At 39.8% G+C, this 22,811-nt stretch overlaps 1 protein-coding gene across 4 annotated transcripts in view; it reads left to right on the top strand.

The window, feature by feature from the left end:
• FILIP1L (filamin A interacting protein 1 like) overlaps positions 1-22,811 on the top strand; it is a 243,585-nt gene that overhangs the window by 136,628 nt on the left and 84,146 nt on the right. For 3 of the 4 annotated variants that reach the window (XM_064143194.1, XM_064143197.1, XM_064143195.1), the window contains exons 4-6: positions 11,606-11,892; positions 15,201-15,374; positions 21,699-21,877. In XM_064143194.1, the coding sequence (XP_063999264.1) occupies positions 11,623-11,892; positions 15,201-15,374; positions 21,699-21,877 (623 nt within the window). In that variant the 5' untranslated portion in view covers positions 11,606-11,622. Of the gene's footprint in view, positions 1-1,790; positions 1,829-11,605; positions 11,893-15,200; positions 15,375-21,698; positions 21,878-22,811 lie in introns of those variants that run through there. The other variant, XM_064143196.1, reaches the window with a different exon arrangement.

Here is a 22,811-nt window from a genome sequence, read left to right as displayed (position 1 = left end):
AGAAAATCCTAAAATCCAGGGGGGGGAAGGCAACCTGAATGATTTCATTTTGATCAGATAAACCAATGAAAGATTATTGTCTGATTTCCAGATAGCAGCATTGATGGGGATAGTATCACACAGTGATTTGGGTTGGAAGGAATCTCAAGGATCATCTAGTTCCAACCTCCCACCATGGGCAGGTCCAACCTGGCCTTGAACACCTCCAGGGAGGGGGACAACCACAACCTCCCTGGGAAACCTGCTCCAGTGTGTCACCACCATCACTGTAAAGAATTTCTTCCTAATATCCAGACTAAATCTTAGTGGATATTTTCCACCTTAAAGCCATTCCCCCTTGACCTAACACTACAAGTCTTTGTAAAAAGTTCCTCCCCAGCTTTCTGGGGAACTTTGTACAAGTTTGATTTAAACCAAGAGCCAACAAAACCCCAAACAAACAAAAAATCAACCAATAACTCAGAAATCCTAGTCTTAGATACAAACCTGAAGTTCTACTTATTGTGTTCACAGATGTTTGATGCCAGCATAACAACATTCTTCAAAAGAGAAATACATTCTCAACAGCTTCTCTGAGTTAAGTAAACTCTGCTGTAAGACAGCACATAAAGATTTGGCCTAAAGCATAAAAGATGAAGTTCAGGAAGGCAAACAGACATAAAATACCACAGATTAAGAAAGAAAACCCAGGTCTTAGGAAGAAGAAAGAATTAATCAATTTTCCTGAATGCTATCTAAAAGTAGGGAATTCCAGATTATGGAGCAGATGACAGACTTTCAAATCTAATGTGTTCTGTGTTGCTTAGATTCAAAAAGAGAGGAAGATAAGTTTTTGGACAAATCAAAACCAAGCAAGCAAACAAAAAAACCCCATAAATCAGATTTACAATTTCTATGAAGCCCTGAAAGCCATATCTGGACATTTCATGTAACTTTGAAAGCCACAAGAGCAGAAAAACTTGGTTATTTTAAAAATGCCAATCAGCTCACATCTGAGCTCAGAATTCTTTACAATCACTTGAAACAGAGCATCCCATACATTATAGTGGGAAAAAAATCCCAATTTGGTTTTGGAAAGATATTTTATTCATGTCTGCCTGGGTAAAATTAAGGTGCATCTTTGGATTCCCCCCACCTCCACCATCTCCAAACAAAGCATCTCCTCTCAGAGTCGGTTGCAAGTGAACAAATCAATGGAATAATGATCTTGACTGTTTTATCCAGCTCTCCATAGACATGAGTTCACAAGAGAGGCAGCCGTGCAGCTTCCTCAGACATTAGTAAAAACTTTTGATCTTTCTTTGAAGAAGTTTTTCTCAGGATATTTAAAAGTCTGTGGTTTATTTTCATGTGTGGGGAAAAGCAACACTGAGGTGAACACTCCCACACAAAGAAATGTCTCGACAAAGCTTCGCTTGTCAAAAATACCCTTGAAGAAAATTAATATATACTTGCTTTGAAGGTGCACATTTTTATTCTGTAGTCTTCAGTGTGGTCTCTGCTGCTTATTTCATGACTCATGCCTGTATGGCACATAATGCAAACACCAAGCAGGTTTAAAAAATGAGTGAAATTAAGATGGCTGCAAGGGTTAAGAAGTTTGGGGTTTGGCTATCCAGATGGGTTACTAGGGAGTAACAAACTAACTTCCACTAGATGATAAAGAATCAAAGAATTATTTATATATACTAAATGAGGTTCTCCTTCTTCTCTCCTCTGCCCTGCTGAAGCTGCATCTGGAATACTGTGTCCAGTTCTGGGCCCCTCAGATCAAGAAGGACAGAGAACTGCTTGAAAGAGTCCAGTGCAGAGCCACAATAATTATTACGTGAGAGGAACATCTTCCTCATGAGGAAAGACTGAGGGAGCTGGGGCTCTTTAGCTTGGAGAAGAGAAGACTCAGGGGTGACTTCGTTGATGTTTATAGATAAAGGATGACTGTCAGGAGGATGGAGCCAAGCTCTTCTCACCGATGACCAATCACATAATAACAGAATTGCAGAGGTTGGACCACCAGAAATCATTGAGTCCAATCTCTCTGCCAAAGCAGGATCCCCTAGGGTAATTCACACAGGAATGCATCCAGGTGGGTTTTGAAGAAGACTGCACAACCTCTTTGGGCAGCCTGTTCCAGTGCTCCACCACCGTCACACTAAAGAAGTTTCTCCTCATGCTGAGGTGAAATCTGTGTTCCAGTTTGTAGCCATTGCTCCTTGTATTATTGCTGCTGACCACTAAAAAGAGATTGGCTCCATCCACTTGACACCCACCCCTCAGATATTTACAGACATTGATAAGATCTTGCCTCAGTCTTCTCCAGACTAACCAGCCCCAGGTTTCTCTGTCTCTCTTTGTAGGGGAGATGCTCAAGTCTCCCAGTCATCCTGGTGGCTCTCAATTGCATACTCTCCAGGAGGTCCCTGTCTCTTGAACTGGTGAGTCCAAAACTGGACCCAATATTCCAGGTGTGGTCTCACCAGGGCAGAGTAGAGGGGCAGAAGAATGTCCCTAGACCTGCTGGACACTTTTCCTGATTCACCCCAGGATGCCATTGGCTCTCTTGGCCACAAGGGCACATTGCTGTCCCACACAGAACTTGCTGTCCACCAGCACTCCAAAGTCCTTCTTCATGGAATTGCTTTCCAGCAGGGCAGCTTCCAACCTGTACTGGTGCCTATGCTAATAACAGGACAAGGGGCAATGGGTGCAAGCTGGAGCATAGGAAGTTCCACCTAAACACAAGGAAAAACATTTTTACTGTAGGGGTGGTAGACCACTAGCATGTGCTGCCCAGAGAGGCTGCGGAGTATCCTTCTCTGGGGACATTCAAAATCTGACTAGATGCATTTCTGTGTGACATGCTCTAGGTGATCCTGCTCTGAATCTCCAGAGGTGTCTCCCAATCCCTAATATTCTGTGATACTAGATAATCCTTGCTTACTAACATACTTCTCACTGAAAGCTTATAAAAGCTTATAAAAGACCTCTTCCTTTTTATCTGTCATGTGCACCAAGCAGAAGAGAATGGCACAGACACACATTTCTAACACAAGTACACTATTGAAAATGTTATGTGTGTGTACATATAGACTCACACACACTCAAATTCGAGAAATACCCTTGGTTTCTTCCTTTTATTTTGCCCACAGCAATTATAGCTAGCAATATCATAACACTCTATTTCTTCAACTAGATTCTCTTTAGAGAATAGTGACTATAGTCTTCTTTTCAAAATGACCTTACACCACATCACCAGCATGTTTAAGAGCACACAACAAGACTTGTCACAAGCACTTCTTTAACATAGCAAATTTCCAAAAGAAAGGGAGAACCATATTAGATGGACTGGCCACTGATGTGGCGTTTCCATGTACATATGCACAGAAAGTTAATCACTGAAGTCAGAGATGTAAAAATTGCACTGACTGCATGAACTCTGTCCTTTCATCATGCAGACTGTTATATTTATGGTTTGTTTCCTTGAAAATCATTTAAAAATTAAGAGATGCGTCACATTATTTAAACATTGGGGAAAAAAAACACATTCAATTCACAATATTTTAATTGTGTTTAGATGATTAAAGTAGAGCACTCAATGTTCCCATTTTGGCATTGATGGGAAGTTTTCTGAAGTGGAAGGAAACACTATAAAAAGGGAGTTTTGTTGTTGTTATTGTTCAGGGGTTTTTTGTTTGTTTTTAGACCTAGTATCATAAAGTTCACCTTGAAACAGACTGCCACATAATGCTGGCATTTTTGCTACATCCTAAGGACAGCAGAAGAGGTGTGGGAGATAACATATGTTGTCAGGAAGTCAGGTTCCCCATTTACTAAAAGCATGTTCAACCTGGGGAAGGAAGGGCACACAACTACTAGCTGGGAGACAACCAAACACATGGAGCATTTTGTGAGCCTTATGCACTAAGAAACTTCCCCTGAACTTTAAACTTTGGCAAAACTTTCATGTACTTAAAATTAATTCCATTGCTGAGACAATACCTTCAGGTATGTTTGCACTGTGTTTAGCACAAGGAGACACTCATCTTGACCAGAGCCTCTGTAAGACAGGCCTAAGTTGTGCCAGAAGAAGTTTAGATTGGATATTAGGAAAAAATTCTTTATTGAAAAAGTGGTCAGGCATTAAAACAGGCTGCCCAGGAAGGTAGTGGAGTCACCATTCCTGGAGGTGTACAAGAAGCATACAGATATGGCACCTCACGATATAGTGGTCACAGCAGCAGGGCTATGATTGGACTTGATGATCTTAAAGGTCTTTTCCAGCCTTAATGATTTGATTAATTTAAGATCCTTCACTAAGTGTCTAGTAGGAAGATGGAAAGCAAAAGCCAGACACATAGGCATTGATCTGAGAGGTGCACAGGTCTCATGTGAAAGAGTCAGAAACAAGAGGTGAATGCAAAAGCTACAACAGATAACCACCTGCAAAGCATAAAATATAAGCCAGTAAAAACTCTCAGGGAAGTTTCCAAAAACTGAAATGTGGGACTCAATTTCTGCTGCAGTAGTGGCTGGTTTTGCCTTTCTATTGATCTGCAGGTTCCATTAAGTACTTCTACACTGCTTTTTGTTCATCCCTTTTCTCTTTATTTTAAACTTTAAAATATATACTTGGTCTATATATACTACCATATCTACTACAGTACTTAAGCTGAATTAGAGCTGAATTATCCTGCTACATAAATTATCCTGCTACATAAACGTCTACAATCCAGTTAATTTCAAGCTATTCAGGAAAAATAATGACAATTTCTAAGACAGGAAGATTTTCTTTTCAGGTAGCACTATTTCCCATTCTTGTTTTGATAATGCAGCAATTACAGAGTAATTATACACTGGAGTCAAAACTAGAGCAGTTGAATAATAAATATGAAAACACAAATGCTGTATTAAACAGCTTTAACTGTTTCTTATGCTCACAAAATGAGAAATTTCTACACTTGGAAAGCAAATTGATAGAATTTAAATTGGAGCAGCTAAGCTTCATTTCAGTGTACTTTACCAATAAGAATCTGTCATGCAGACAGCTGTAAGATTAATTCATTTCGTTACACTCAGAAAAAGAAGTAGTTAATAAGGTACTGCAGCGGTTACCTTTACAAACACTTAGATCTACCTGACATTATAGTAACGTTTTTTTCACATGTACCAAAAAAAAAAACCACCTCTCTTGTGCAAATCCTTATAAATACTCCACTTTCAATGTCTAATTACAAAGTGAGTATTATACATTTTACTTTGAAAAGAAAAAAAATCCCCTAAATCCTGGGAAGCAGACAGAGGAAAAAATTCCCCATATTAATCTCTCAGAAGGAATTCAGCATAACAGCACAAAATTCCCCACAGCTCTCAACTGCCAGCAGTAGAATGTTACAGAAATTCCAGCTATTTTAATTTTGATTCCTCCTCAGTCTTTTGAACCCATGAAAACACAGGATTATGCTGGTGGTGTTGCTCGGCAGCAGCATATGGAAGCTATGAGAAACAAAGCTTCAGAATCTTTCTTCCACTTCAACTAAAACTTTAGCTGCACACTATGACCTTGTGGCATGTGTAACACTCCACTGAGAATACAGATCACCTCCAACGAATTTACTCTGTCTAACCTATTTGCTACATAAACTGCATCCAGACAAAGTAATAAATATACTGTAATTTTCTAAGACTATCATCTGCTCCACAAACTAGGAGAGCTGAATTACTGTGAAGGAGTCAGAAGAAGGGTTTAGCAGGAGGAAAATGGTATGGGAGTGTCTTTGTGCATTAGCTCCAGTCAGAAGTTGTCCTAAGGTATAGTGGAAAAATCAGCACATGTCAGAAATGTCTCAAAGTACTGATTTCTAAGCTGGAAACTCTGTGAAATCCTGGTCTTCCTTTCAGATTCCAGAACAGCTAGACAGTTTTCCCAAAGAAATGCGATACAGAAGGGAGCCAAACCTCTTGATTTTCACATGGATCAGCATGAAGCGATCTAGTTAGCACACACACTACTTGGTTTCAGGGACTGTCTGAAGAATTTGTATAGAACAAGGATTACCATGTCTGAAGAAGATAATTTCTAACTATATTTTCCCAATATAAAAAAATCAAGTATGTTCCAAGCAAGCAGCTTATGCTATCAGGCAGAGGACTATAGGTCCTATTATGGCTTTTAACACCCACAGTATGAGTTCCAGTACCTGAGTAAATACCATCTGAGCCTCAACAGGAGATGGGCTAAGATCAGTTAATCTACCTACAATCATAGAATTGTTTTGGTTGGAAAAAAACTCTGAGATTATCAAATCAACTGTCAATCTAAGACCACCATGGTGAATAAACCACATCTTCAAGTGCCAGGTCCACACATTTCTTGAACACCTCAGTAACAGTGACTCCACCACCTCCCTGGGCAGCCTATTCCAACGCCTGACCAAAAGGGCCTTAGTTGAGCTCAGAAGCACAAATAGGACCGCATGGGACAGCCTCTTTTCTCTGCTTCCAAGCACAAAGTCCTGTGAAGGGTGTGTGTGTACGTTTATGTACTTAAAGACATTTCAAAAGTGAAGACCAGATTACAAGTTTGGACTCCAATACTGACACAACAGACAACTGACACAGATACTTTCTCCAAAAGGAGGTGTAGAAAACTTCCCACACAGATGCAGCCTTCTAAACATAGCTGTGAGCTTACACTCTAAATGGACAATCACTGGATATGTACAAAACACTGCAGGATTGGAAGAGGGAGAAGACCACAGATGGTTAAAATTTCACAGTACCTTTCCCATCACCAGAATAATGTAGTAACTCTTTTAACCCAGTCCAAAAGGCATCTTACTGTCTCAGGATGGGCTCCCTAACTCCAAGGGATGAGAAATTTGACAAGTGGTGATGTGAACATAAAAAAAAAATTAACATACAACTGTCAACCATGCACTATTTTTGTCTGGGGAGTGTCTACAGCTTCTTTTGAACTCCATTTTTTTTCCCATTTGAGTAATTGCTATTCTTACAGGATCCCCAAGGGCCTAAAAGACCAACATTTGACAAGATCCTGCAAGAAGGAAAACAGAATAGCTGCTAATCTATTTTAATTCCCCTGCTTGACTCCCCACAACTCTACTTGCCAACAGGTTACACATTTGAATCATTGTCCCCAGATAGTGTAATCTTACAGTTTCCATGCCAGGATGGAAACATCCCAGAGTCTCTGGGTGAAAAACCCATTGAAGAAAAGAAGTTTCCTCATCATTTACTGCCCAGTCTATGCACCAAAACAGCGCAAAGAGTCTAGTGTGAATAAGAGCACAGCCCAAATGCTGATACAACAGAGCATCCCTCTGGAGTGAAGCCACTGAAAACATTTTTGAGGAAAACACTGAAGCAATCTACCCAAAAGGAAGTGCTGCATTTGTGGAAGTCGTGCAGATCTACCACAAAGGAGACTTTCAAAGCCCACCTAGATGTATTCCTGTGCAAACTACCCTAGGTGATCCTGCCTTGGCAGGAAGGTTGGACTCAATCTCTGGAGGTCCCTTCCAACCTCTAAAGTTCTGTGATTCTGTGATTCCCACTCAGGGAAGGGATGGAAGTCTTAAACACATGCTTTCAGAAGGAACTGGTTCTAGAAAAGGCTTGAGAAGTCTAGATAGGTGATTCCAATTAAGATAAAGGTTTTTTCATCTTCTCCCACAGTTCAGCGTGGCTCAATTGCTGGTCCACAGGCCATAACAACTCTCTAGTGTGTGAGCCACTCCACCTAGCTTGGTGTTGTCAGCAAACTTGCTGACAGTGAAGTCCATGCTCTCATCCAGGTCGTTAATGAATACATTGAATAATACTGGTCCCAGTACCAACCCATGGGGAACTCCAGTAGTTACAGGCCTCCAGCTAGACTCTGTCCCATTGATCACAACTCTCTGACTTTTTTCCTTTAACCAGTTCCCAATCCACCTCACTACTCCAGCCCCCAGACCACAGCTCCTCAGTCTAGCTATGAGTATGTTGTGGGAGACAGTGTCAAATGCTTTACTGAAATCAAAGTAGAGCACATCCACTGCTCTTCCATCATCTATCCACCTGGTTACATCCTCATAGAAGGTTATCAGTTTGGTCAAACATGACTTCCCCTTTGTAAAACCATGCTGACTGCTCCCAATAACCTTGTCCTCGATATGGCTAAGCACAGGGCTGAAGATAAGCTGCTCCATTATCTTTCTGGGGATGGAGGTGAGGCTGACCAGTCTACAGTTACCTGGGTCATCCTTCTTACCCTTTTTGAAGATTGGAGTATGGTATGAATAACTGCAGCAGGTCCAACTCAATCCATGACAATATGCCAATCATTTACTAAAGAGAAAATACAAAAGGGAAAAATAAACCAAGAAAAAAAAAGTATCTCTCTGAAAGCCCTATGGTGTCTGTGGTGAAGTCATCTCTGAAGGGTAATTCAGTCTTTCCCACAAAAAGCATATGGACTTCTGAACCACCTGCTTGTTCACTGATGCCAAAGAGACAAATACAACTTCATCTCCTTCAAAATATGATCGAGAGGGTGGAGAACAAATTAACATCATAGAAACATTTGGTCATTTATTCATCTGGCTCTTCAGAAAAGCATATTTTGTTCCCTCATTATTACTTGTTCATCACCAATGAGAGGAAAATTCCTCTTTTGTATGCAGACTGACAGCACACTTGTTCTGAGATGAGCAAGCTCTTCAAAAAAATGGAACAAAAAACAAACTATAAGAAGACCAAGAACATGAACACTGAGAATAGATTCACACTTCACTGAGTATGTTACTTGCAATAATTCGATCTACCAGAACGTTTCAAAGTAACCTACCCTTAACTCATTTTTTTAATTTGGAACCAGCCTAACAAGTTCATAGAATCAGAATCAACCAGGTTGGATAAGACCTCTAAGATCATCCAGGCCAACCTATTACCCAGCCCTATCCAATCAACTAGACCATGGCACTAAGTGCCTCAGCCAGGCTCTTCTTGAACACCTCCAGGGACGGTGACTCCACCACCTCCCTGGGCAGCCCATTCCAATGCCAATCACTCTCTCTGGGAAGAACTTCCTCCTGACATCCAGCCTATACTTCCCTAGGCACAACTTGAGACTGTGTCCCCTTGTTCTGTTGCTGCACTGAACCATCACCCTGTGACTTGAAGCAAGATACCACTGCAAAATCTTCAGTGAAACAGACACCTCGTAAGGTGAAGGGAGGCACAACAGTGCAGAACACAGGTCCTGTGCTTTTCAATTAGCAAACTTCAGTAAACTAAGCTCTATTTAGCACCCACTGTGTGGTGGGATGTGATTTCAGGAGACACAACTTGATGATCTGGATGGTCTCTTTCAATGTTTAGGTTCTCTTTTATTTTTTATGAAAGAAGATATTACCTAGATGGAATGTAAAGCACCATATGAGAATGTTGACAAGTATCCTTGTTTCTTTTGTTCATGTTTCTTATGTTCAGGAGGGACAGGGAAATACTAGAGGGAGTCCAACGGAGGGCTATGAGGGTGACTAAGGCACTGAACATCTGTCTTTTGAGGAAAGACTGAAAGACCTGGGGCTGTTAAGCCTGCAGAGAAGACTGAGTAGGGATCTTATTAACATTACAAATAGCATGTTAATTGCTAAATCTGATAAATATTTGTATTATCAGATTCGATTGTACACACTGGCATTCAGAAATGCCAGAAGAGAATGCAGCTAAACTATACACAGCAACTCAGCCCAACAAGAAAAGAAGAAAAATCTACTCTGGAATGCTGCAAGTGCTACCTCCATAGGAGGGTAACCTATTTGGCAGGTCAGCTGTTCCTGTCAGGGAAGTGCATTTTGCCAGTGCAATAAGAACTGATCTAACTGATCAAAAAGTAGGCACAACATTAAAGGCAGTCACATTTTGTCTTGTGCAGCTGTGAAAACTGTGTGTAGTGTGTGGCCTTGCAGTCAAGAGCATGTGTACAGTGCAAGAGAATATAGCCAGGGTGTCCTTCTTGGTAGGACCACTGAGAGTATTCTCCTTCATACTTCAGGATTCTGGTGCCACACATAGACAACTCAAAAAACCTTGAAAACATACAAAGGTCTTCCTTATGCCCTGGTTTGTCTCCCCTTCCATAAGGAATGCTATATGGACATTTGTCAACAAGTTTGACAGTAGCCTGATGAGAGACTGCTGCTGCACCCAGTATACATGAGGGGAAAATGCAAGGACCTCTTGGACTGCTCATGCATTTCATAGTGTCCTGTATTTGCTCCATCAAAGTGAATAGAAGATTTGAGAGTGTGTTCAGGTTATCTTATTTAACTCACAACTCCTGCACTTGATCTCATGAACACTAGCCACTAACTGTATGTAAAAGGCAAGGGGGCACCAAGCATTTTACACTTAAAGGAAGCCAACAATCTTCTTCCAAAGTAGTAATACTCTTTAGGAGCTAGTCTGAATGTGGTAGAAGTGGGAGCTCTGAAAGAACTTTATTAGCCACAGATTTGTGACAAAAAGGAGCAGTACAATCATCCTCTGCCTGCCATGGGCCATAACAATTATCTGGACTTTTCAGCAATTAAGCTTCGTGGTTTAAGAAGAAAATATGTGCCTTATTTGTATTTGGAACATGTTTGCTTTCACCTTTGAATCACATGTTCAGGCTTTTGTCTGTTAGACAGTGTCCATGACTACAGCTTTCCTGTAGAGGTGAACTGTAACCCATTCATACTTTAATCTGAGTAGCGATAAGCAAAACAGAGTTCCTGAGGTTAATCAATATTTACACAGTGTTAGTCATTTATCTGAAAAGGCATTAAACTATGTTTACTTCACAGTGGCACTTCAAAGGGGCCTACTTAGGGTAAGTCTCCCTTTGGCCAGGTACTTACACCTCTAGAGTGCTAGAGTCCAGCACTAAAGAAACAGTAAGGTTTAAGTACTACATGGCTATCAGGATGGGGGACACATGCAAGACGATTACATCAAGGCAGTTTGGCGAGGGGTGTGGTGGTGGTGAGGAAGTGTTTACCGTGGGGCTGACCCTTTGCAGTCTGGATGTGCTAACCTCTACATTTTGCAAAACACAGGGAATGCAACTGCATCATTCCTGTTAGTGGAGGACTGCTTTCATACTTTCCCTTGGAAAGGTAAATAAACCATGGCTGTACAGTAAGGGCGGGGATGCTATGAAATTGCAAACGAAAGGTCTTCCTAGTGAAAATCTCCTTGTCACAATAACAGTCTACATGAAAGGTGAGAGATAGGTCCTGCATCTTAAGGGGAGCAGAACAGTCTGCAATGATGTGCACAGCACTGCTGCTGAAGTTGCTGCCTTTGCAGATGTTGAGCAGAGAATAGTTAGAAATACATAAGATTGGTTATGATCTATTTCACTATAGGCATTTGGCAAGGATCACAGCCCAGTCCTGTTGCCTTACACAACTCAGTCAGCTTTTGTCAAACAAACAGCTTTGTGTGGGTGGGAAAACTGACAGTCTGAAGGGAACAATACTAACCATACATTATTGTATTAATTTTATAGTCTTTGTTAGTTGAAGCTATTCTTTTTTTCCCCACCTTCCTTCAGCTTCAGAGAGAGAAACCATGCGTTCCAGAAGTAACAGCACAGAAAGCCCAACCAGACCAAAACTGAGCCAGCAAAGACCAAAAGACCACCGTAAAGAAGAAGTTGGTTATAGTGGGAAAGGAAATGTGCAAAGAAGGCCAAAAGAGAAAGAGGATTCAGCCCAAGCTAGTACCATCCTAAGAAGTCCTAAAGCAGAGAAAAAACAAACAAGTTCTTTCAAGAAAAGAGAGGACCTCTCTCGTGATGACTTGCTGTTTCTTCTTAGTGTCCTCGAGGGTGAATTACAGGTGATGTATTTTCTTATTTCATTTTCCAGACACAAACACACTTCCTCCATGCCAGCTATCAGCCAGAAAAAGTGATCTTTACACCACCCTCAAATGCAAATAGAATTTATTCACAATGTACCTCTGTCACACTAAAAACATTCATGATCCACTGTGAAGGACCATGTAACTGAAAGCAGAGAACTCACACAACTTTCCTTTTGTGCTGCCTGATAATAAGAACTTTGAATACAACACATTTGCCACTGCAAAACCCCTGTAGAGAATATATCAGAGACATTGAAAATGTGTTAATTATTTCTTATTTCTACTCTCCTATGAAGTCATGAATATTATTCCCTATAAATCAGCATGTCTCAGGTCACAGTAATTAACTCACTCAACAGCATTCTAACAAAAAATCAAAATACCCATTTTATTTCCCATAATATGAAGTTTCAAGCATCAAACCCCATTTAGCTCAGTGGATTTTGAAGAGCAAGCATTTTTCTATCTGCAAAAGGAGTCAGCTGCCAAGTGGAAAATTATGCCTAACCTGGTCAAACATAATTTCAGGAAGTGGGAACCAGATTTCCAGTGCACAGGGAGAATATTTCTATGGCAGGCTGATTGCACATAAGTAGTGATGGTCACCTAAAACTGCTCCCAGGCAGTGCCCAAAGGGGCATAAATGGGTGTACCAAAAGTTTCAGAGCTTATTACCTAGACATACCTGGCTAGTTCCATTCTTAACATATAAGTACCTATTTACATAATAATTCATAAACACTTACCAGAACAAACATGCAATATGAGTATTTGACAGACGTATCAGTCTCTAAGGGTAGGTACAAGGCAAACTTCTATGGTACATTTCATTGTGCAAACAGAATCATTTCCCTGTTTGCAGAATATTTAGATGAAAATTCATACTCCATCAAAACATTTCTCTCTAGAAAGAGAAGTTTGTGTACATATTTATATATATCTATTTATATTATACACACGCACACTTCATTACACTTGTTTAATATAAATACATATATAAACATAAACACTTCAGTTCTTGAGATATAAAGCTGGAAGACAGTCAAATGAAAGCTGGAAAACAATCCTATGGATGTTTCATATCCAGCATTCCAAAGTATGTATTATGACTGATTTTTTTTGTCCCTAATTTTCCACCACCTGTGACACTAAGTCAAATCTCTGAAGATAAGTCGTCGATCCAACCATAATTAACTTTCAACTCTGCAATTCCAGAACATTTAAGATGCACAAAGATCACTCTTCTGGGTTTGTTCTACAATGATTAAGGGTTAGAAAACAAACCCAGATTATTTTATATTTTTAAACAGTCAACAAACGAAGATACAGAAGTGCTCCAGTTAAGAGCAGTCAGAAGTGTTACCTTCTCCTGATACATCCCTCTTTCTGATTTCCTCTCTTTCTAGTCTATCCTTCTAGGATTAGCATGTACTTTGCTTTGTTTTTAACCAAGGTCACTGCAGACAATGGATGTTTGAGACAGTTCATGTAGTTATGTCACCATAACAGAGGCAGAGGGCAACCTCCACCACCAGAGGATGCAGGGAAAAAAAGACAGACTCAGCCCTAGGGGAGATGGTGATCTAACCCACTCTCTTCAGTGGAAACATTTGTGTATTCAGATATTCTCACGAGAGATTTTCACACAACTCATACAATATTCACTGAAGGTACTCTGTCCCCTCCAATTTCATGTGTAGCAGCTAGTATCTATAGCAAAGGAATGTTTTTTGTGTTTTGCTCTGTTTTATTCAAAGAGCAGAAAGAATAAACACTGCAGAGACCTAGTGGTGCATAGAATTAGAGAGCTATCAATACCATAGGATAGGGAGCAGGTATGGGCACCTGCCAGCTTGTGCAATTTCTGAAACACATACAGGGGAAAACTTACTGAGAACATACCTCACAATACATTGTCTCTACTCTTTGGTAGCAGGAAGTCCTTGGACATTTTGTAAGATTAAGGAAACATATTGCCATTTAAAAAGAGAAAGTATAATGCACATTGTTAGGGTGTAATTCCTGAAAAAGCCACGATTTTTGGAAACCAGGTAACACCAACTTCATTTAATCATCATCTTTTAATTAGTATTGTCTTCCCTCACAAATTGAGAATATCTTTACAGTAGTTACTTCCAAAACACTTGATGCTGCAAGGCTACTTACTACCTAAGGGCACGCACACAAGCATGTGCACATCCTCAAGGGTATAAAAACATGAGGCATGGTCTCACCCCTGCATGCACATACATATACCTGCACACAGGACTCCACTGCCATCTTCGAAGGCAATTAATCTTATTTTCAAGGACTGCCATTACTGCATGGCTTTGGAATGTATGTTGCAAAGGGTCACATCCCCTGCACCACACACCTCACCACACTCACCACTCAAACTAGCTCAGCGTAACAACAAAAAACAGATGACCCCAAGCAGGTTTAAACTACAAAATCATGGGACTGTTTTGGTTTGAAAACACCTCTTTCTTAGATCATTGAGCTCAACCACTGACCTAACAATATCACAGCCATTAAACTGTGTCCCTGGTTGTCACGCCCCCATGCTTCTTGAACACCTCCAGGAATGGTGACTCCACCACCTCCCTAGGCAGCCTCTTCCAATGCCTGATCACTCTCGCAGCAATAAAATAGATTAAAAAAGAAATTTGAAGCCATTTCCTCTTGTCCCATGATCTGACACTAGGGAGAAGAGACTGACTCTCACCTCACTCCCATCACCTTTTGGGAAGTTGTAGAGAGCAATGAGGTCTGTCTCAGGCTCTTCTCCAGACTAAACAATCCCAGTTCCCTCCACTGCTTCACTGTTCTTCTTAATTTCTGTTCTCTTGACCCATTGCCAGACAGCTTTGTTGCCCTTCTCTGGATGCACTCCAGCACCTCAATATCCTTCTCATAGTGAAGGGCTCAAAACTGAACACAGTATTCAAACCACTCTAACATTTTGCCCTGACACAAGTCACACTTTCTCCTGAAATTTGGTGTTGTGAATGCTACACACTGGTCCAGAAGCAGCAATACCATCTAATCAGCACTGATGAGGGCTCTGAAGATGTTGGGGTTCATGTGAAACTAATAAAATACTGGAAGACCAGTATTTCCCTCAGGCTTTTTAGCTGTCTTCATGATATTTTGAGGCACTTTACATACACAGCTTTATTTAAACAAGTTTTCTATTTGTTGTGAAATCAGAAGTAGAAATTTAATTTGTAAGCAAATGCACACTGTTTAACAAAATTAAACCTTACTTTGTGTTTCTGCAGGCTCAAGATGAAGTTATAGGTGTACTTAAGGCTGAAAAAATTGACTTGTCTTTGCTTGAGGCACAATATGGCTTTGTCACTCCCAAGAAGGTGTTAGAGGCCCTCCAGCGAGATGCTATTCAAACAAAGACTGAGCAATGGCAAGAAGATATCTACGAAAAGCCCATGGGAGAGGTACAAGCATATAACTGATATTTAGACATCATTCACACCAAATCCAACAGAAAGTATCTCACTGACTTCAGGGAGAAAAGCAAACAAGCTCTAAACCCAGAACTTAATATGAGCATCACTGAGACAAGCACAAAGTCTTGAGTTCAGTGGGGTTCCTAAATCAAACAGGTCCCTAATGAGCCTCACTTATACTGCATGCTAGGGGCTTTAAAACATAGGCATAATTTTGTCTAATTCATGGTCTGGTTGACTGGATAGGGCTGGGTGCTAGGTTGGACTGGATGATCTTGGAGGTCTCTTCCAACCTGGTTGATTCTATGATTCTATGATTCTTTCTGAACAGAAATGGACAAGGATACAGAATTAATTTCAAAGAAAACTATGTCAGGAAACAGGTCAATCCTAATTCCAGAAGGTCAAAGTTTAAAAGCTATGGCTACAATCTGAAATAGATCAAGTTCAACTGCGGAGATTAATTTGTTTCAAAACATTGTGGCATTATGTCATAGAAACTCTGGGCATAAATGGAAATAATTTGAAGAGAAATCAAACAAAAAGCTGAAAATATAAATTCAGCTTGCTATTTTACATAAGCTTATACACACTTCTTCCTTCTTACACTTACTAGAAGAGAAAGGATTTCTAACGCCACCGGATTCAGCAAAGCCAAAAGGTAAAGGTAAACAACCTGAGAAGGACTGAAAGGATAGAGGAGCCCCTGGCACTTTGTGTATCTTATCTTGATAAACCAAAATCAGCAGGCATTCCATAATTCCAGTTTGAAAATTCTCCCAAATACACTTTCAAAACCCCAACAAATAAAGTCAGAGATTCATTTAGGTTTGTTTGGATGTTTATAACAAACAAGTGAGAAATAGATCCAGCCACAAAGTGTGGGAATGCTCTATTTAAAATTCCCTTCTGCCACCAAGACAATCTATGTTCGTATCTGCCTACAAAACCTCTGCTAAACCAGTTCCTCTAGGGCATGTGTCTCACTCTTCACAATTCAGCCTTCTAGCTCTGAACAGAGAGGATCTTCCCAAAACTCAGTTGAACAGTAAAGTGAATTTCAGAAGGCATCTGTAAGAGTATTGATCCTTTAACCTTCTCTCACAATCTATGCTAAACTTTATTAAGTTTCTTGGCAAAACTGGTTAATAATGTACAAAGAACATTTGATGATTGGACAGTTTTACTCATTAGGAACAGGATTCATAGGGGAAGAAATGCAGCAAAACAGAAAGCAGTAGTAATACATCTTACTTTGAAGAATCTCTGTGTGTGACACACTATCTCCCTTGGCTACGAGGAAACTGTTTTGTTGGGGTTTTTTTGAAGTAAGAGTTTTTTAAAATATAAATTCAATTTACATTTATTTCTTTCTGCCACCTAACAAGTGTCAGACAAGCTTACTTCTGTTCCTCACAATCAAGAATACATTATTTTGTGTTTAAAGAGGTATAAAAGAAAATAGGCCTGAAATGGTTTATAAATGTAGTCAGTTACTCATAGAAAAAAAAATCTGGATTCAGATGAATTGTCCCTTCTCTCAAACAGAAAACAAGTAGCATTCAAGATTCCAGAAAATACAGAATAATATCAGAAGAACCATTTTTCCCAGACTAAAACAAAACAAACAACTTTTTTTCTTTAAATAATTAAAAAAATATATTAGACAAGGTGATGTAGGAAAAGAGATCTTTCAGAAACACTGCATAATTTATGGTGTCTTTCTCGTGTTTAAAACTTCCGTGGAATTAGAAAGCCAATTCTGGTTTCTAACTCTCTCTGGCTTCTAATAACAGTCAAAGATAAAAAAGTATCTTGCCTCACTGTTTGACACTTGATGGATGGTACTTACTACATCTCTGAAGGCAGTGAAACTAGAGGAAAGTCTATAGTTTTCATCCATCAAGGACAATGCAAATTCAATCAATTTATCAAATCCCAATGCCAATGAACTCATGGAAAGATGAATCCTCATCAGCATTTTAACAAAGTATAACTGGTCGCATCTTCACAATATCTTAAAAGTGCTGATCACAAGTTTTCAACAACAGCTGCAGGACACAATAACTTGTGTTAACAATAACTTGAGTCATAGGAAGAGACTGAAACAAGAACATTGGCACCATGGCATTCAATAAAAACAGACCAACACATTTGCATGGAAATTTGGCTCAGGTAGCACTGAAAAAGACACGTAAGACACTGCTCCTATTATCTCTAGTAATCCTGTACTCAGGATTATACATTTAAAAACAATGTCCATGAGGGTAATATTAATAGGAGTAATATTGCACCAAACTTAGGATCAAGAAACATAACTAACTTGGATTTTATTCTGGCACAGCACCAAATACTAAACAGTCTAAAAAGAGAAAGATGAAAAGTTCTGTTCCAATGTTAATGACATGAGACACACCATCCTAGACTGGCTTCAGACACAAGTTGGTGAACAAAATGTATTCCCCTGAATGTTTAGCTTGCCAAACTATTCACACTTATGTAAGACCATGCTCCTTATTTTCCATTCTCTTATACAGTATGTTCAAATATTAATTCTAGCAAAAAGCCCATATGGTTAGCAAGAACAAACCAACAAATTAATTGAAGTTTTATCATTCTAATTTTCAACAGAAGACATTTTATGCTGCTGCTTATTAGTCCTCTGTTTATTGAGTTTTAGCCAAGACCTGTATATGATGAAAAAACAGGTGTGCATAACTGGGTATTTCTTCAGGGGTCACACTAGCAGGGGTCCACACAGCTTCTCTCTCTTCTGTGTTGTAGACACAGGAGTCATACACAACATATCACAAGGAAAATGCAAAAGTCAAATGTGCTTCCCTGGGAATTGCCCTTATCTTGTAGGACACAACAGAGCTTCCAAACAAACCACACAGAACTGCAGCAATCCTGCTGCAGAATCTGCTCTGCTTGGCCGTGCGTGGAGGAAGAAGCATGCTGTACAATAACACACACGAGTACGACAAGGCCAAATGCCCATGGCCATTATGCAGCTGACATGCAGATTTCAAGTGTCTGCATTGTGATGTAAGATCTGCTACCTCTCCAAATCTATCTTCTCCTCTACCAGGAGACAGGCTCTCTTCTGAGTAGAATCCCAAGCTGTCTCTCTTCACCACGTCCCCTTTTGCAACAGCCATGTGCCAGCTGGGAACACTCACAGTAGAATGGATTTGGCAATGATCTTGAAAAGAAAACCTAAATGCATCTCCTAATCCGAGCACCAGGAGAGAACTGCAGTGTGAGAACAGCTTTCATGCAGCATTTTACTTACTTGTTTATTACTATCTCATGAAAGCATGTCTCTCCCCAGCACACTACTACTCTTTTATTCATTTTCACATTCTTTGATTCACCACCATGCCCACTCCAAATACTGGTTTGTAATCCAAACTGCTCATCTCAACACTGACATAAGCACAACCGTGAAGTGAAAGGCACTGGCATTGCTCACTGAGAATTGCAAACCAAAAACCTCCAGTTACTACCTTTCTTCTTGGTACACACTGCTTGAATCAACCTCTTGCAGCCATTTAACAAGTCTTCCAGACCAAACAAAATACACTGAAGTAATAAAATGCTGCTGGTAGTCCCATATTCATCACACTCAGCAGTGCAGAATCAGGACTGTTTGGTTAATGTGGTATGTGTTGATGATTAACCCTCATCTCCACCAGACATTTATGTCTGGAAATAAGAGTCATTTGATGTATGATCAGCTTGTAGACAGATTTTTTTGTATTTTCTTAATATAGCAATCTATACATCCCCTCAGATTCTTAACATATAATTTTGTTGTGCTCATCCAATCCATACAATTCATAGAACCATCACAGAATCATAGAATGGCTTGAGTTGAAAGGAATCTTAAAGATTATCTAGTTCTATCCCCTCTGCCATGGATAGAGGCACCTCTCACTAGACCAGGCTGCTCAGAGTCTCATGCAGCCTGGTCTTAAACACCACCAGGGATAAGCATCCATAAGTTGTGTGGGCAACTTGTTCCAATGTCTCACCACTCTCACAGTAAATAACTTTTTCCTAAGGTTCAACCTAAATCTTCCCTGCTCCACTTTAAAATCACTGCCCCATATCTTATCACTACAAGCCCGTACAAAAGTCCCTTTCCAGCTTTCCTATAGGTCCCCTTCAGGAAATGGAAGGCTGCTATAAGGTCTCCCTAGAGCCTTTTCTTTCCCAGACCTAACAGATCCAACTCATTCAACCTGTTCTCATAGGAGAGGTGTTCCCATCATCTGATCACCTTAGCAGCCCTCCAGTGAACCCTCTTCAACAAACCTACTTTACTTTCCTAACCCCATCCATACAAAAGAAATTAGGAGTTCACATCTTTATCTTCTTCCCCATCTGACCTTGCATTGACAGCTAAGACCAGTAAGCAGTAGCATGCAAGCATGATGCAAAGTTCATTTCAGCTTAAGCAAGATAGGGCCATAGTTGCAAGCAGCACTGCAACAAAACTTCATCGCAAAGCAGGAGGCAGGTTCTTTTCTGAGAACAGCACTTTTTCATCTGACAGCACAATCTTTAAAGAGGTGATACCAAGATCACCAGAGGAGACTGTGGAGAAATTAAAAATGGCCAATTTTCTTCAACTTGACCTTTTAAGGCAATTCAGCTTCTAAACTCTACAAAAGACACAGAAAACACAGACAAAAGCTTTATGCTGTTTAAGGTAGCTCTTGCTTACAGAGAAAGTTTGCATATGTAAAGGTTTAGGTAAGAAATATCTTCCAAAGAGAGGTCCTACATCAGGATCATGATTACAGAAAGCATTGACCTTGCTGGTACTAAAGTGTGCGAAACATGAGCGAACAAAGAGAAAAAAAAACAACTTAACAGTCTGCTGTAAGAGCACCACAAAATAGCCAAAAAGGACAGTCATGAGTTTCTTTACATTTTTTAATCATGCATCAAGTAAGTTCAGCTGTTTTGCAGCAGCAAAGACACTCTGCAACGTCATAAGCAGAAAGAACAGGCAATTTTTTAAATGGTACACATTTCTAGACTCAAATCTCATCTTCAAAGTCTTGCCAATAGTTCCTTTTTATTCATAGCAGTGTTGCCAAAAAAAGTTAACAATAGTTTAGGAGAAGCATTAGAGAATATATAAAGCTTAAAAAGAAGCTGAGGTAAGCTGGAGGACAAATTGATGATATTCTCACTCATTCAAGAAATTCATGTTTAGGTATTCAAGCTCATAGTGTCATCGCTTCTGTAAGCCAGACTGTGAATAAACATGAGAAAAAATATAATTAATCATATTCCCTGGAACTAACCTTGGCCAAAAGCAGCAGCCCTAAGAATCTGAAGCCCCAGCATTTCTTGTGGTACATGGAATTCCTTGTGGGGAACAACTGGAGAACCAGAACCAGCCTTGCTTCCCACACTGCCCATTTGTGAATTCTTTCCTATTAATAGAGCAAAGCACTGCAAAGCAGCTTGACCTACTACAATAGACTATGGTTAAAAGGAGGCTCTCTGTTGTTATTAAAAACCCCTACAAACTCTTACCAAAACCTAAAATAAAATATCACTATAAAATAATACTTGGAAGGGGAAAGACTTTGACACTCCAAGTGTAATATAAAGGTGTCACTTGCAAGGCAAGCCCCTGGTGAAATTTGAGGAACAAAGCAGGAAATGCCACTGTTAAATAAATATCCTTGCAAAATTTTACAGATTTAGCATTTACTTATTCTAGAAACTCAGAGCCACACTGAGTTTAAGCACAGGAGATGAAATTGTTTTCCACCCTTGGTTTCTACCATGCATTTACTGTGAAACCAGAGGAAAACTGCTTTCTGATCTACCTGCCTACCATCTTCCCCGGATAATTCAATGCTCTCATTCTCTATGCAGCTATAAATGAGGCAGATATTTCTATTTAACTAAAAGTCAGTCATCCACTCTGGGAAGCGGTGACTTCTTCTGCCAAGACATGTGGTTTTCTTGATCAATAAGAAATGCACAGTCCCAGGAACAGTATCTGTTAATTAGTGTTTGCTGAAGGCCAGCAATGGCAAGACAAGGAACAGAAGGTGACTGAGAGTCCTGCAAAATAATACCTTTAAATTATTTTCTTCTAATTGGTTGGAATTAAACTGACAGAACCAAATAACCCTTTCCAAAGAAATACCACAGGATCTGGCCCTTAGGTTACTAAATGCATATTGTATTATTAATTCTCTCTTAAAATCTTTCATGAAAGCTTGAGCAAGTAAGAGTTTCAAAAGACTTCAGGAGCTTTTGTTGTTTGTTTTTTTGTAGCTTGATAAAGTTGTGGAGAAACAGAAAGAAACTCACAGACGAATGTTGGAACAACTTCTAATGGTAGAAAAATCACACAGACAGACACTGAACGAACTAGAGGAAGAGAAGAGGAAGCACAGCAAATACATGGAAAAGAGTGATGAGTTTACAAACCTACTGGAGCAAGAACTTGAAAGGTAAGGTTATCTCTTGCCATAGTACTAAGAAATATCTGCAATTTACCATTACATCTAAGGGCTTGTCTGCTTTCTTATTCTGCGTTCACTAAAAATCAGAAATATTTGCAGTTGTATTTTGAGAGTTGATCTGTGAAAACATGCCTAGTTACTCCTAAATAACAGCAGTGTCTACACCTCCACCAGCATGTGAGGTGGGTCAAAAAGCTGGCAGATTTTTCAGCACTGCTGCAGGATGGCAGGTAAGTTACACTACAGAGAATACAGAGAATGTGTAAAGTTAAAACCAACATGAAGCAGGTGAACTTTTCAGTATATTTAAGATGCTCGGTGTACACTACAGTAACAGAACATGAAATCAGGCATGCAGCCTTTGATAGCAGAAGAAAAAGACATGAGGAAAAATCTTGACATGAAGTATTGGAAAGACCACTGAAGTACAGAGAAAGGGAGCAAAAGCAGAGGATAATTTCCAGAAGGCTTTGGAAATAACAGCTACATGAAGTTCTCATATCAAGATTGATACCCATAAATCCCAACTTCTAAGTGTAACCTAAAAGCACCACAGTTTGTGTATGCAATACCAATTCTCAGATTAAGAAGAATTTAGTATCATTTACTGTCTTTCAAAAAGCCACTTTAAACTGTGCCTTCTGCGAATCTGCAGTAGAACTGAATATATCCCGGGGGAAACAAGATTGAAGAAAATTTCCTATGCCCTGGACAGCTACTTCAGAAGATAGGAGAATATGGTCTCTGTTTCCTTTCACTTAGGAACAGCTTCCAGATGGAAATGTTTGGGTGTGAGAACGCTAAGACTCTTCTAAACTCACATTATGCATAGATAATTCTTGTTCTGCTTCGCCTGCTTAAAATCATGTTGCATGGTTTTTGGCAGCATTCAGCCCTTGCACTACACCTCTCTACTACAGGT

The sequence above is a fragment of the Pogoniulus pusillus genome, chromosome 5, assembly GCF_015220805.1.
Source record: "Pogoniulus pusillus isolate bPogPus1 chromosome 5, bPogPus1.pri, whole genome shotgun sequence".
Lineage (NCBI taxonomy): Eukaryota > Metazoa > Chordata > Aves > Piciformes > Lybiidae > Pogoniulus > Pogoniulus pusillus.
This window is presented reverse-complemented; position numbering and strand designations above follow the sequence as displayed.